The sequence below is a fragment of the Centroberyx gerrardi genome, chromosome 19, assembly GCF_048128805.1.
Source record: "Centroberyx gerrardi isolate f3 chromosome 19, fCenGer3.hap1.cur.20231027, whole genome shotgun sequence".
NCBI classification, from domain to species: domain Eukaryota; kingdom Metazoa; phylum Chordata; class Actinopteri; order Beryciformes; family Berycidae; genus Centroberyx; species Centroberyx gerrardi.
The window spans coordinates 21,537,169-21,549,828 of NC_136015.1; the positions used below are offsets into that span (position 1 = coordinate 21,537,169).

At 39.2% G+C, this 12,660-nt stretch overlaps 2 protein-coding genes across 2 annotated transcripts; one reads left to right on the forward strand and one right to left on the reverse strand.

The window, feature by feature from the left end:
* Positions 1-920: 920 nt before the first annotated feature.
* On the forward strand, positions 921-2,728 carry LOC139918874 (ladderlectin-like). The gene is made up of 4 exons (XM_071908404.2): positions 921-1,094; positions 1,531-1,665; positions 2,432-2,543; positions 2,655-2,728. Exons 1-4 carry the CDS (start codon positions 921-923, stop codon positions 2,726-2,728), a joined length of 495 nt encoding a protein of 164 aa, XP_071764505.2.
* A 4,893-nt stretch (positions 2,729-7,621) lies between these two features.
* LOC139918875 (ladderlectin-like) lies at positions 7,622-10,898 on the reverse strand. The gene is made up of 7 exons (XM_078290183.1): positions 10,847-10,898; positions 10,320-10,385; positions 9,900-9,944; positions 9,198-9,394; positions 8,652-8,786; positions 7,788-7,899; positions 7,622-7,695 (listed from the first exon to the last, which is right to left on the reverse strand). Exons 1-7 carry the CDS (start codon positions 10,896-10,898, stop codon positions 7,622-7,624), a joined length of 681 nt encoding a protein of 226 aa, XP_078146309.1.
* Between the last annotated feature and the right edge of the window lie 1,762 nt (positions 10,899-12,660).

Here is a 12,660-nt window from a genome sequence, read left to right on the forward strand (position 1 = left end):
TTTCTTCTCTGCGCTCTGTTCGCTCTGAGCGGTGCAACAGGTGAGACTCACCAACACACAGAGCCTGTCTCCCCCTTTTAGACTCTCAACCTGTTTGTTTAAACTGCAGTCAGGTTCTCATAGTTTTTATGCTTATTCACACATGATGAAATCAAGGAGACAACAAAATCAGACTCAGAGTGATACTGATGATTGCTAATGGTGTTGTTGCTGCTATTTCTGCTAACACTCATCTTCTCTTACCTTAGAGCCCCAGCTGGAGAGCAGAGCAGAGCAGCACCCCCCTCTGGATAAGGTCGTTTCTGCAGCTCATGGTACAGTCTCTCCTCATGTTATTATTAGTAATACTGTATATTTACACTCTTTTTTTTTTCTTGGGAGTTAAGTTTTTTCTTTTTTATTACTTCAGCGAAGGGGTTTGAACACTTTCCATGTACTAACCATACCACATTCAATATTCAGTCCTTTGTGACACAGATTCTTCTGTTAAGCAGCATTGTTGAAAGCGCACCTGTGGCACAAAGGGCTACAAATATGATTTTCTGTTAAAACAGTAAAATGTGAGACTTCATCTGACCCCCAAAAAATCAACTGAAGTTCTTGTCCTTCTGTATGGTTGAGATGCTGGTTCAATTCCCTGTAGGGATAGTGCCCAATATTGCTGAAGTGCCCCTGAACCAATATATATACCAATCTGCTCAATGGATATTGAAAACTGAAGATGATCAACTAAATACTGTGATACAACGCTACAAGGATTTGTTTGCATTATGCTATTGTGGTTGCATTTGAGATCAAGGTCCTGTATCACAAAAGCATTTTAGCACTAAGATAATATTTTTCCAATGGTTTTGACTAGAGCAAAATCTAACAGTAATGTGAAGATACATTTCGGGAAACCAGGCCGTGATCATCAGTTAATGAGTCCACACTTTCCAGAGGAGAGGCCAGAGGAGCTTCTGGCTGAGGCGGCAGGATCAGAGGAGCTGGGTGACGGTGTGGAGATCAGGAACCGCTGTCCGTCTGGCTGGTTCTCATATGGATCCAGATGCTTCGTCTTTCAGAGCTTCCCAAGGACCTGGCCAGAGGCAGAGGTAAGGCCTGATGCTCCACCATGCTACACAAAGGGTTTCATTCCAAAATGCTATTCATCCACTTTAACTGCAACCTCAATATTTCCTTACCTAATATTACCTCAATAAATAAAGATTATTTCATCCTCAAAAGTGATATTTTGTGAGTCCAGTGATAGTTAGTGGTAACTACCACCCTGATAAGAATAAAATTCAGAACGAAACATTGGCATTAAAATGATTAAATTTAAAGATATTGAATATCACTAAATATCAGATATCTGCTTGACTGAGGGTTGTCTTCCCCTGAACTGACAACTTTACAGCTGATGCTGTCACCATGAAATGCATTACAGCCACTGAAGAAATATGTGCAATATTTCTTTGTTACAGAGGTTTGTATTCAAAGTTTTGGAAGTGCAGACTCTTGATGAAATTCTCTCCTCTTCTTTTACAGCAACATTGTTTGAACTTTGATGCCAACCTTGCCTCCATCCACAGCTTTGGGGAGTACGAGTTCATCCAGGAGATGGTGCGGCGGAGCACCGGTAGTTTCTCCCGAACCTGGATTGGTGGCACTGATGCCGTAAAGGTAGCAAACTCATCAGTTTACCCAGATCAATCCAGTCAAGTGTGTTTTCTTTTTGTCAAACACATCTGTATGGCAAAAAAAGATTTTTGCAGCAAAAGTGTTAAGTGTTCAAATGTATTTATCCATCTTGTGTCATGCAAATACACCCAGGGATCTCATGCTCTGTGTAAATTCAGATCTGACCCCTCAGCTCTTGAAGTTTAATCTCTGATTGGTAGCGCTCATTTAGGATAGTTTCAGTCTTTGTGTTGTCTGACACTGACAAATATATAAATTCAAACAAAGATGAAGACAGGCAGCAGAACTCCTCAACCTCTGTCCTGCTTACTTACACTGAGACTAATTGGGGATAACACACTTAAATTCCCTCCATCCAAAATGCAAATAAAAAGTGTAGTTCACATACTAATGATAGAGCCTTCATTCTCAGCACAGACTGAATAGAATAATCTTTTTGTGGGAAGAAATGTCAAGTTTTTTTTTTTTAATTCTTGAGAAAATCCCCTTCCTGAATGGAATGAATTGAAAGTAAATTGACCTTGGTGCATGTAGTCCTTTCCCACAACATTCATTCTGCAGATGAATTCAAATAAAACACACTGGCCAATCAAGTGGGTGTAGATATAGATGGTGTCTCTTGTAGCAGGTTGAGGTGTGATACAACAAATTTACAGTCCGCTATGCAAAATACATCAGGCAATTTCAACAGCTACAACTTTGTGCAAGTTAGAAACAATAACAAGTGATTTAATTTCTCTGTTAACAGAACTCCCTGTGGTTCTGGAGCGACGGTTCCAGGTTTGACTTTCATCTCTGGGCCAGTGGAGAGCCCACAAACTATGGAAACACAGAACACTGTGTTGAGATGAACTATGGAGGTAGAGTCATTTTTCCTTGAACCTGAACCTCCCTGTCACAAGCACGCTTCTCTAACATCCAGAGTCACATATTTTTGTTTTCATCTGAACTGTCTCTTTTGTAATTTACAGGGGAGAACTACTGGAACGATTGGAGTTGTGAAAGTCAGTTACCTTTTGTGTGTGCCAGAAGGCTGGACCGTTAAACTCGCCACTGGGACCCAGAATGAGGAATGGGAACAGCAAATGTTGATACTTTTGTCATTTTTTTGTATAACTGATCAATAAAGATGTTGAATCAGTTAAGAAATTGAAGTATTGTTGTGGTTCTTGATGTTCAGTTGAGTCTAAAGGAGCAGTGCTATTTTGCACTACACTCTGAAAACTATGCTCTTTATATTCTGTAATTATAACATTTTTATTGAAACACATTCCCGCTACATTTCAATCATTACTTGGAAACATGTGATAGCTGATAGTCTGGGGCATCTTGGTATAACTAACATGCATAGGGTTCAACTCTTTCCATGCCAAAATCTTCTTTGCAGGATGAAGCTTCATATCAGCACCACTCCATCAGTCCAAGCACCGTAGGTGCTGGAACCCTATTGTATTTGCCGAAATTCTTTGCTTTCTTTTTCTCCACTAAAAGTGTCTACAGCTCAGAAACCGTAAGTTGTACAGCAAACATTATTTGGTGGCCTCCTATGGCCCCCCACTACTCAGGCAACAAAAAAATGTATTGGCCGCATGGTGGTGCTGTAACAAGCAACTTTATGTTTTGGCCAATAACTTCTTAACCATTTGTTGTCGAGAAAATTCCTGTGTCCCAAGATTCTTTTGAAGGTGCTGAGTCCAACCCATGTATCACTTTCAATGTCCGCCATATTGGATTTTCTGTTATTTTGAGTTTTTTAAAAATCATGAAACTCACATGAAACTTGGTGTGGACAATCTTGCGACCATCCTCCATAAAAGTCGCATAAAGATTTGATTGGCCAAATGGTTTAGCTTTTATCAACCAATGAACTTTTAAACCTACAATAAGCGATATCAGACCTTATAACCAATCCTGAAACTAATGTGTGCTATGTGGAGATTTAATTGAGACATAATGTAAACCAATATCCACACGTGCGGGCCAGCTGTGTTGCTGTTTACACCTCATTTCTAAACCTTGTTGTCAAATTCTGCTCTAGAACGAAGCTCCTCCCGGTCCATTCAATAGATTTTCATGTTTTTCTAACTAGCTTGGCTCCTCCCTCGCTGTTTAAAAGGCCCTCTCCCCCTCCCATTCCTGAAAAAATGCTTGTAATGGCGGAATTGATGAAGTGAGCGAATAAACTTGTTAAATTAGTAAACTTGCTACGTACCTCTTGACTTGTCATTGTGGAACATGTAACCTTCAGCAGGAGAAACATCCGTCAAAGCGAGACTGGTAACCGGTGAGACAGTTAGCTTAGTTATTAGCCTTTATGCATGGCGCTTTGCAATGTTTGTCCTTGCTAGGCCTCCGTAGTGCAGTGGCTTTGCTGTGCTTTATTTACAAATGTGTCGCGCTTTCTGTAACCCTCTAGTGGTCAGAAGATTTTTCTTACTACAGCTTTAACGAAACACGGCCTAACACAGAATTGACCATAACTCATTGACCATTCATCTAATCAAACCAAAATTTGAACCACATGTTGCATAGTGTGATTTGAGCACGCCCACAACAGCATTTTGAGTTCTACCACTTGTAGGCGCTACAAATGCAAAAAGTTTCTATCTCATAATTGACCCCATAGATTATGCAATTTATTTAACGTGCTCTAGGATCATGTCCAAGTCGACTTATCAAATTTGGGTGTGAATGAAGAAAGTGGACGCGGCTTATTATATAACCAAATCGCCATAGATATTAAAATCAAAACTTACAAAATTTGTAAAAAAGCCCTATGTCCTAGATAGCTGAAATTTTCAGGACATGTTGGCTGAAGTGAGATAAATCTTTCATACACTGGTACCTACCCCTGATTCTGAAGTCGCCTACCTCTGGTTACAGCAAGAACTGACTGTGATCCCACAGCGTTGTCCTCCTAAACTGTATGTTACAGGAAAAAAAAAGCATGATTTTTGAAATAATTAGTAAACAGACAAAAACTGAAAACTGAGGGTATGGTAGATCGAAATGTCCAGCTGCAGATAGTTTGATAAATTGACAATGTAAAATGTTCAAGATAGTTTGATCAATCTTTATCAAACTAAAATGATGCCTGTACTCTCAAGATGATGTCTGTCAAGCCATGTTTAAATTGATGTGGGATAATATTCTTTCCAAGGCTTTTAACATAGATTGGACTGTCACAAAACTTGTCCCTTTGTTTGGTTTCCTCGCTCTGGAACATCAAAGTGCAGGCTGGTGGAGTGGTTAAGCACAGGTCTTTACAGCACAAGATTGTGAGTTCAAGTCCTTGACCTACTGTCACTAAGTCACAGTTAATACTGTCAGGATGATGTATAAGGGATAATTTTGTTCATTAAAATATTTTGAAGAACGAAAGTTTCATGAAAAGAGTAAATCAACACTAAATCACATAGTGCAGAAAACTGTGACGTGGTGGTAAGAGAGTGGGGAGCCAACAACGCCACCTTGGGAATTTCACCCAAGCAGATAACACATGAACGGAAGTTGTTGACAGTCTATTGATAGTAATTTGAGCAACAATACTAATCAACTTACAGGCAGTTGTTGTATGGTGATATTGATACCGGAGCACAGGAACAGACAGGAGTCGATCTGATCAGTTGGTAGACATTTAATGATGCATTATCGGAGAGGAACAACATGAACACAGTCAGTGCTGCTAGTCTCTACTCGTACTGAGACAGACCTGTGATCTATATAGTGGTCAATTACGTACATGACAGATAAAATGGTAAGACATGGCTCCTGCATGTCTCCATATGCCTGATAGCTGACGTAACAATTGATGCTTGGAGCCAAATGTCCTTGTACTAGGAACATTAAGCACATCCCAAAATTGGCGTGAGGATAGGATTAGTATGGGCAGGAAGTACATTGCAGGATTACTTCCATGGTATGGAGCTGTAAAAAATGCTCATGAGATAGACAGGCTAGCGGCTGATTTGGAAAACCTTACAGAACAGGTAGAGGCAAGATTTGAATCTCTAAATGAGGAACAAAAAGCTACTAGACTAGTCTCACTTCAAAATAGAATGGCTCTAGACTATGTTCTGGCTTCCACTGGTGGAGTATGTCATTTGATAGGTCAAGAATGCTGTACCAGATCCCTCAGATAATGTGACTCATGTGGTTCATCACTTAAACTCATTGCTAAATGACATGAAGGCTCTGGATTTCCCTAATGTGTTAGGATGGGATTTTATAGATTGGATAAAGTTGACTCTAGGACCGAAATTGTGGTTAATTTTTCGGCCCTTGATCATAGGATTTGTGGTTTTGGTCAGTGTCATTGTGGTAATCAAATGTAGTATCTCCATTTTGTTGTCTGCAAAAGCCAAATCACCATAACATAAATGCACTCATGAACCTCAGAACTGGACTCAGAGTGGCATATTTTGTGAATGGTGTTTATTCTGAAAATAACAATTAAATGGTGAAGTGAGTCGGCTGGTAGCTGGTAATATAGTTCTCTCTCTGCTGATAACTGCCAACTGACAAACAAATACTGTACAAATCATTGTGATTACTAATACAGAAATAATCAAAATATCAACAACAATAGAAAATTATAATTACATTAGATTCATAAAACATCCCTGAAATACACTAACCTATTCATTCTCTGTATAAAATATCCCAAAATGATCATTCTCTAATGTAACAATGTTTCTAGAAATAAATAACAATGTTACTCTACACTTTCATTCATAAAAACTGATTCACTACGTATTTACAACGGATGTCCGCCCTGCGCCCTGTTACCATGGCGACGGTCTAAACGCTAGTACAGCTGATCGGATGTTAGCGTCAGCGATCGCCAAAACGAACCCGTACTCTGGCTTCCCTTCAAGTTAAAATCATCCAATAGAACAGTACACACAAACCCAAACAAGTAACACATGCCGGTGAGTCAACCCAACCCTACATTTAACTCCAAATATTATTTGAAGTGGCAACACGACCGGCAAATAGCGATCGTTTGCTAGCTGCGGCAGCGACCAACGGCTATTTTGGGTATCTTACCACAAAACACTAAATTTCCAAATAAGAGCATAATTAATAGTTGGGCTAGCTTACATACATTACTATTGTTGTATCAAGGTACTTGGTGACATTTTACTGACCTGAAAATAACAATTAAATGGTGAAGTGAGTCGGCTGGTAGCTGGTAATATAGTTCTCTCTCTGCTGATAACTGCCAACTGACAAACCAGCGCGAGCTCACCTCACCATGTCTGCATTCTAAATTCTGACTGCCTTGGCTAGCCATATAAATCCCAAATAAAATGAAAAAGGAACATGGGGCGGGGGTGTATGTTTAGGAATGAAATAGTGCAGCACTATTGCATACATACACTTTCAATGCCACATGTGCATCTCTTCCTCTTGCAAGAATCTCCTTTAATAAATATATACTCAAATAAGACGAACCTCTGACTCCATCAACTTTTATTCAACAACCAGATAATACACAGTGGAAAGTGACAGGAAAGATGTGAAAGAAGCAGACAGTAAATTTTATGAACAGAATTTGAACCAATAACATTGACCAATATATTGGTTTAAAGAAATCAGATATCTGCCAGTCAGTGTGTCCCACTGCCAATGACCCAGACTATCAGCTATCACATGCTTTCAAGTAATGATTGGAATGTAGCAGGACTGTAGGTGTTTAAATAAAAATACTATAATTACAGAATATAAAGTTTGAGTGCTCTGAAACGCTGCAAAACTGCTCAGTCTACAAAAAAATTCCCCTTTAGACTTAACTGAAGATCAAGAACCACAGCAATACTTGAATTTCTTTACTGTTTTAACATCTATACTGGTCAGCTATACAAACTAATAAAAGTGTCATAATTTGCTGTTGTCACTCTTCATCCTTGGTTTCAGTGGATGTTTGGGTTGAGGTTTAACAGTTCAGCTTTTTTGCACAAACAAAGGGAAACTGATATCCACATGTCACATCGTTCCAGCGTCCCTCGTCTGTAAATTACAGAAGAGACAGTTTTTATATCAGATGAAACCAAAAATGTGTTGTGACACTAGATGTTAGAGAAGTGTGCTTGTTATTCTACCTCCATAGTTCATCTCCACACAGTGTTCTCTGTTTTTATAGCTGTTGGGCTCTCCACTGTTCCAGAGCTGATAGTCAAACCTGGAGCCGTCGCTCCAGAACCACAAGCGATTCTGTTAACAGAGAAATTGAATCACTTGTTATTGTTGGTAACTTGCACAAAGTTGTAGGTGTTGAAATTGCCTGATGTATTTTGCATAGTGCACTGTAAATTTGATGTATCACACCTCAACCTGCTTCAAGAGACACCATCTATATCTAAATCCACTTGACTGGCCAATGAGTTTTATTTGAATGCATCTGCAGAATAAATGTTGGTGGAAAGGACAATACGCACCAAGGTCAATTTACTTTCAATTCATTCCATTCAGGAAGGGGATTTTCTCAAGAATTTAAGAACTTCACAATTTTTCCCATAAAAAGGTTCTTCTATTCAGTCTGTGCAGAGAATGAAGGCTCTATCATTGGTATGTGAACTGCACTTTTGATTTGCATTTTGAATGGAGGGAATTGAAGCTGTCATTAGTCTCATAGGTAAGTGGGACAGAGGCTGAGAAGATCTGTTTCCTGTCTTCATCTTTTTATATTTGTCAGACAACTCAAAGACTGAAACGATCCTAAATGAGCGCTACCACTCTGAGACTGAAGTTTAAGAGCTGAGGGGTCAGATCTGAATTTACACAGAGCATGAGACTCCTGGGTGTATTTGCATGACACAAGATGGATAAATACATTTGAAAACTTCACACTTTAGCCTGAGGCTTCTGCTGCCAAAATCTTTTCTTTTTTCCATACAGGCGTGTTTGACAGGAAACACATTCAACACATGTCTGGATTGATCTGAGTAAACTGATGAGTTTGCTACCTGAAAGGCATCAGTGCCACCGATCCAGGTTCGGGGGAAACCACCAGTGTTCCTCCTCACGATCTCCTGGATGTAATGGTACTCCTCAAAGCTGTGGACGGAGGCAAGGTTGGCACCAAAGTGCAAACAATGGCGCTGTAAAAGAAGAGAGAAACCGCTCTTAATGCAGAAAGACACAGTTTGGCCTCAACAAGAGTCTGCACTTCCAAAACTGACTGCAAACTTCCGTATTCCAGCTGTAAAGTTGGCTGTTCAGAGGAAGGCAACAGTCAGTCAAGCAGATATCCGATATGTTGTGCTGATATTCAATATCTTGAAATTTAACAATTTGAATGCCAAAAAAGTACAAGTATTCAGTGTTTCCCTCAGGATTTTATTCTTGTCAGGGTGGTAGTTACCACTAACTATCACTGGACTCACAAAATATCACTTGAGTATAAAACAATACTTATTTATTGAGGTAATATTAGGTAAGGAAATACTGAGGTAGCCGTTATATTTCAAGTGGATTTATAGCATTTGGGAATTAACCCCTTCAGGCCCTACCTCTGCCTGTACCCAGGTGCTTGGGCTGCTGATGAAGGCAAAGCATCTGGATCCATATTGGGACCAGCCTGACGGACAGACGCTCCTGCTCTCCACACCGTCACCCAGCTCCTCTGATCCTGCCGCCTCCTGAGCCTGAGCCTCCTCTTCCTCCAGCCTTCCTGCCTCCTCAGCCAGAAGCTCCTCTGGCCTCTCCTCTGGAAGAGAAAAGTGTGGACTCATTAACTGATGATCAAGGCCTGGTTTCCCTAAATGTATATATTATGTATATATGTATATATATATATGAATGTATATGTATATATTATATTTAGCTCTAGTCAAAACCAATGGAAAAATATTATCTTACTGCTAAAATGCTTTTGGGAAACTGGGAACTAGTCTCAAATGTAGGTGTGTTGTTCTTTTTAGTTTTACAAGGACAGATGCAACCACAACTGCAATCCTTGTAGTGTTGTATCACAGTATTTATTTGATGGTTATCAGTTTTCAACATCCATTGAGCAGATCAGTATATATATATGGGTTCAGGGGCACTTCAGCAGTATTGTGCACTATCCCTACAGGGAATTGAACCAGCATCTCTTTACCTTGAAGGCAGCCTCTCTAACCATCATGCCAGCCTCCTGCTTTCATTATCTTTTAATTGAATGTTTTGGTGTTGGATGAATTCAAGTCTCTGTCCAAGCTATCCTCTCTTACCTAGAGGCATGTTCTGCTCAACAGCAGCCATCTGCTCCATTGGATCTGCAGCAGAAGACAAGTAGACCAACAGTTAACTATCTACCAGAGCTACTTCTTTTAATTCCTCTATCCTCTACCCTTCTCACATTTTACTGTTTTAACATTGAATCTGCACAAGAACAGAAAATTACATTTTTAGCCCTTTGTGCCACAGGTGGGCTTTCAATAGTGCTGTTTAACAGAAGAATCTGTGTGACAAGGGATTTAATATTGAATGCAGTATGTTTAGTACATGGAAAGGGTTCAAACCACTTCAATGTTTTGTGAAGAATGGAAAAAAAAACCTAAAACTGAAGCCTCGTGGTAAATTAGACCTCTAATACATGAGGTAGTGTAAATATACAGTATTACTAATAATAACATGAGGAGAGACTGTACCATGAGCTGCAGAGACGACCTTATCCAGAGGGGGGTGCTGCTCTGCTCTGGTCTCCACCTGGGGCTCTAAGGTAAGAGAAGATGAGTGTTAGCAGAAATAGCAGCAACAACACAACAACAATAACAAGTAAACATATTGTCCCCCATAAATAACACAGGCATCAAATTTTGACCTTTAATTACACCACCACCAGGTCAATCAGTGATTTTTTTTAAACACCAGAACAAAATGCATCATCTCTGCAAGTTTCTTCAAAATTGGACCAGTGGTGTCTCGCATTTGATTTAAAAATTTAAACTATTAATTATTGTGTCTCCATTAGGTCAGTCAGTGTAACTTGTTTGGATAGCTGGATTTGTGTAGCAGTGAAGGAGGACAAATTTTGACCTTCAATTACAGTTTTTGAACACTCAATATGCATCATCACTCTGATTTTGTTGTCTCCTTGATTTCATCATGTGTGAATAAGCATAAAAACTATGAGTCTAAAAGGGGGAGACAGGCTCTGTGTGTTGGTGAGTCTCACCTGTTGCACCGCTCAGAGCGAACAGAGCGCAGAGAAGAAAAATGGTCAGCATTGTTTATAGTGGAGAACTGGACTCCTGCAATGAAAATCAAAGAATCAGAAAATCATTAGAAAACACATCAGAGAATCGACTTCAACTCCTTGAGTGAAAGTAGCAGACTGGATAAGCAGTTATTCAAACACAAGCTCTGATGAAAAACTCCCCTATTAAGATGCATGTAACCCAAAAGTCTCACCTGCTAGAGTGAATATTTCAGCTGAGTGTCTGTAGGTTCTGGAAAGCTGTGGAGAAAAGAGCACTTATATACAGAAACAACAAGGAAACTCACATGAATTTCAAATAATTATTTACTAGATAGTGACAACAGTTTGCTTCTTGTAACTTCAATTAATTTATTAACTGTCAATATTGTGTACGATTGAACTCTGTAACTGCTTTACTGCAGTTTATTGCAATCTATCAAAGGCTTATAGTCACTGATATCAATAGGACTAATGTTAATAATAACTACATGAGCTACAGCCAAGGGATATAAAACATGATGCTAGTGCTAAAGTAAAATACTGTGAACTGTGAACTGTGGTGGATGAATCTTGGTGAGTGATTAACAGGAAACACTGAGCATTTCCTTAGTGTGAGTGGAGACTGAACGCCTCTAATGATGAATAGATCCAGATCAAGAATAGTTAAAATACTGAAACATTGACTGAAACTAAACAATAAATACGATTTTTACTGATCCACAGCACAAAATGACCGTAATCTATCTGCAGCAGGTTGATGGGATTGTTGATCAATACCAATGACTCAACTATTACTGACTGAGATAAAAAAATAAATAAAAAAAAACTACATTTTGGCCCATACCTTGTTATGTGAGACCTTATTTTGATCGTCCACTGTTAGTTGACTGTCAACAAGATTTGTCTCAACAGACAAGCTACATGCATTCAACCCACCACTAGTGGACTATAAGGGGCGTCTCAAGTGTTAATCAACAGACTTCATCAACTGAGAAACACATTCCTACATATGAAATTATTTTATGAGTCAATTGTCTTACTGTCCTATAACCCTAACTTTAACAAACTGTCATGTGTCTAACCTTAAACCTAAGCATAACCTTAACCCAAACCTTTACCAAGTTCCTTTATGTGCCTAAACTTAACCCTAACCTCAACGGAAGATGTTGACAGTCTACCAACATCCTACTGATAGTAATTTGAGCGAGAATACTTCACAATCAACTCACAGGCAGTTAACATAAATAGATAGTGTGTCGAACAGTTTGTGAGAGTCGACTGAAAATACCTGTCTGATAGTCTGTTGAACCAATTCTTGTTGACAGTCAGCTAACTTTTAATCAACATAGCTGAATTGAGTTGAATATTTCTCTCATCCACAAAAACTACAATATGATCACACATCCGTCTCAGTATTTCAAAGATGGAGGCTGAAAGATAAAATCAGAAATAAAATCATATTTTAAAAAGCTTAATCCTAAATTCCAGTTCTTGTTTTTTCCAGCTGATGTCATGGAGAGTTAGACGATCGGCCTTTTAGAACAGAGGAAAAGCAGCAGTGTTGGTCTGATAGAGACAAAATAGATCTGTTATGAATAAAAGTGATGCCATTTGAATGGATATTTCTTGTGTTTCTGTATATCATAGATTTGGGCTATGGGCTGCTGTAATACAGTAGCGCAGTTCAGTCAGGACAACTCACGTATTTATATTAATAAGTTTATAAATGCATGACAGCAATAAGTTTGGTTTTGGAGGAATAGATCTGCTTTCATGGCTCTCTGCTGCAC

Coding starts and splice junctions, on each gene's coding strand:
- LOC139918874 (XM_071908404.2), top strand. CDS start 921: ATGAGTCCACACTTTCCAGAGGAGAGGCCAGAGGAGCTTCTGGCTGAG. Junction 1,666..2,431: donor GTGGCACTGATGCCGTAAAG/GTAGCAAACTCA, acceptor CTCTGTTAACAG/AACTCCCTGTGGTTCTGGAG. Junction 2,544..2,654: donor TGTTGAGATGAACTATGGAG/GTAGAGTCATTT, acceptor TGTAATTTACAG/GGGAGAACTACTGGAACGAT.
- LOC139918875 (XM_078290183.1), bottom strand. CDS start 10,898: ATGCTGACCATTTTTCTTCTCTGCGCTCTGTTCGCTCTGAGCGGTGCA. Junction 9,395..9,899: donor TGAGCAGAACATGCCTCTAG/GTAAGAGAGGAT, acceptor TTTCTCTTCCAG/AGGAGAGGCCAGAGGAGCTT. Junction 7,696..7,787: donor TGTGGAGATGAACTATGGAG/GTAGAATAACAA, acceptor TGTAATTTACAG/ACGAGGGACGCTGGAACGAT.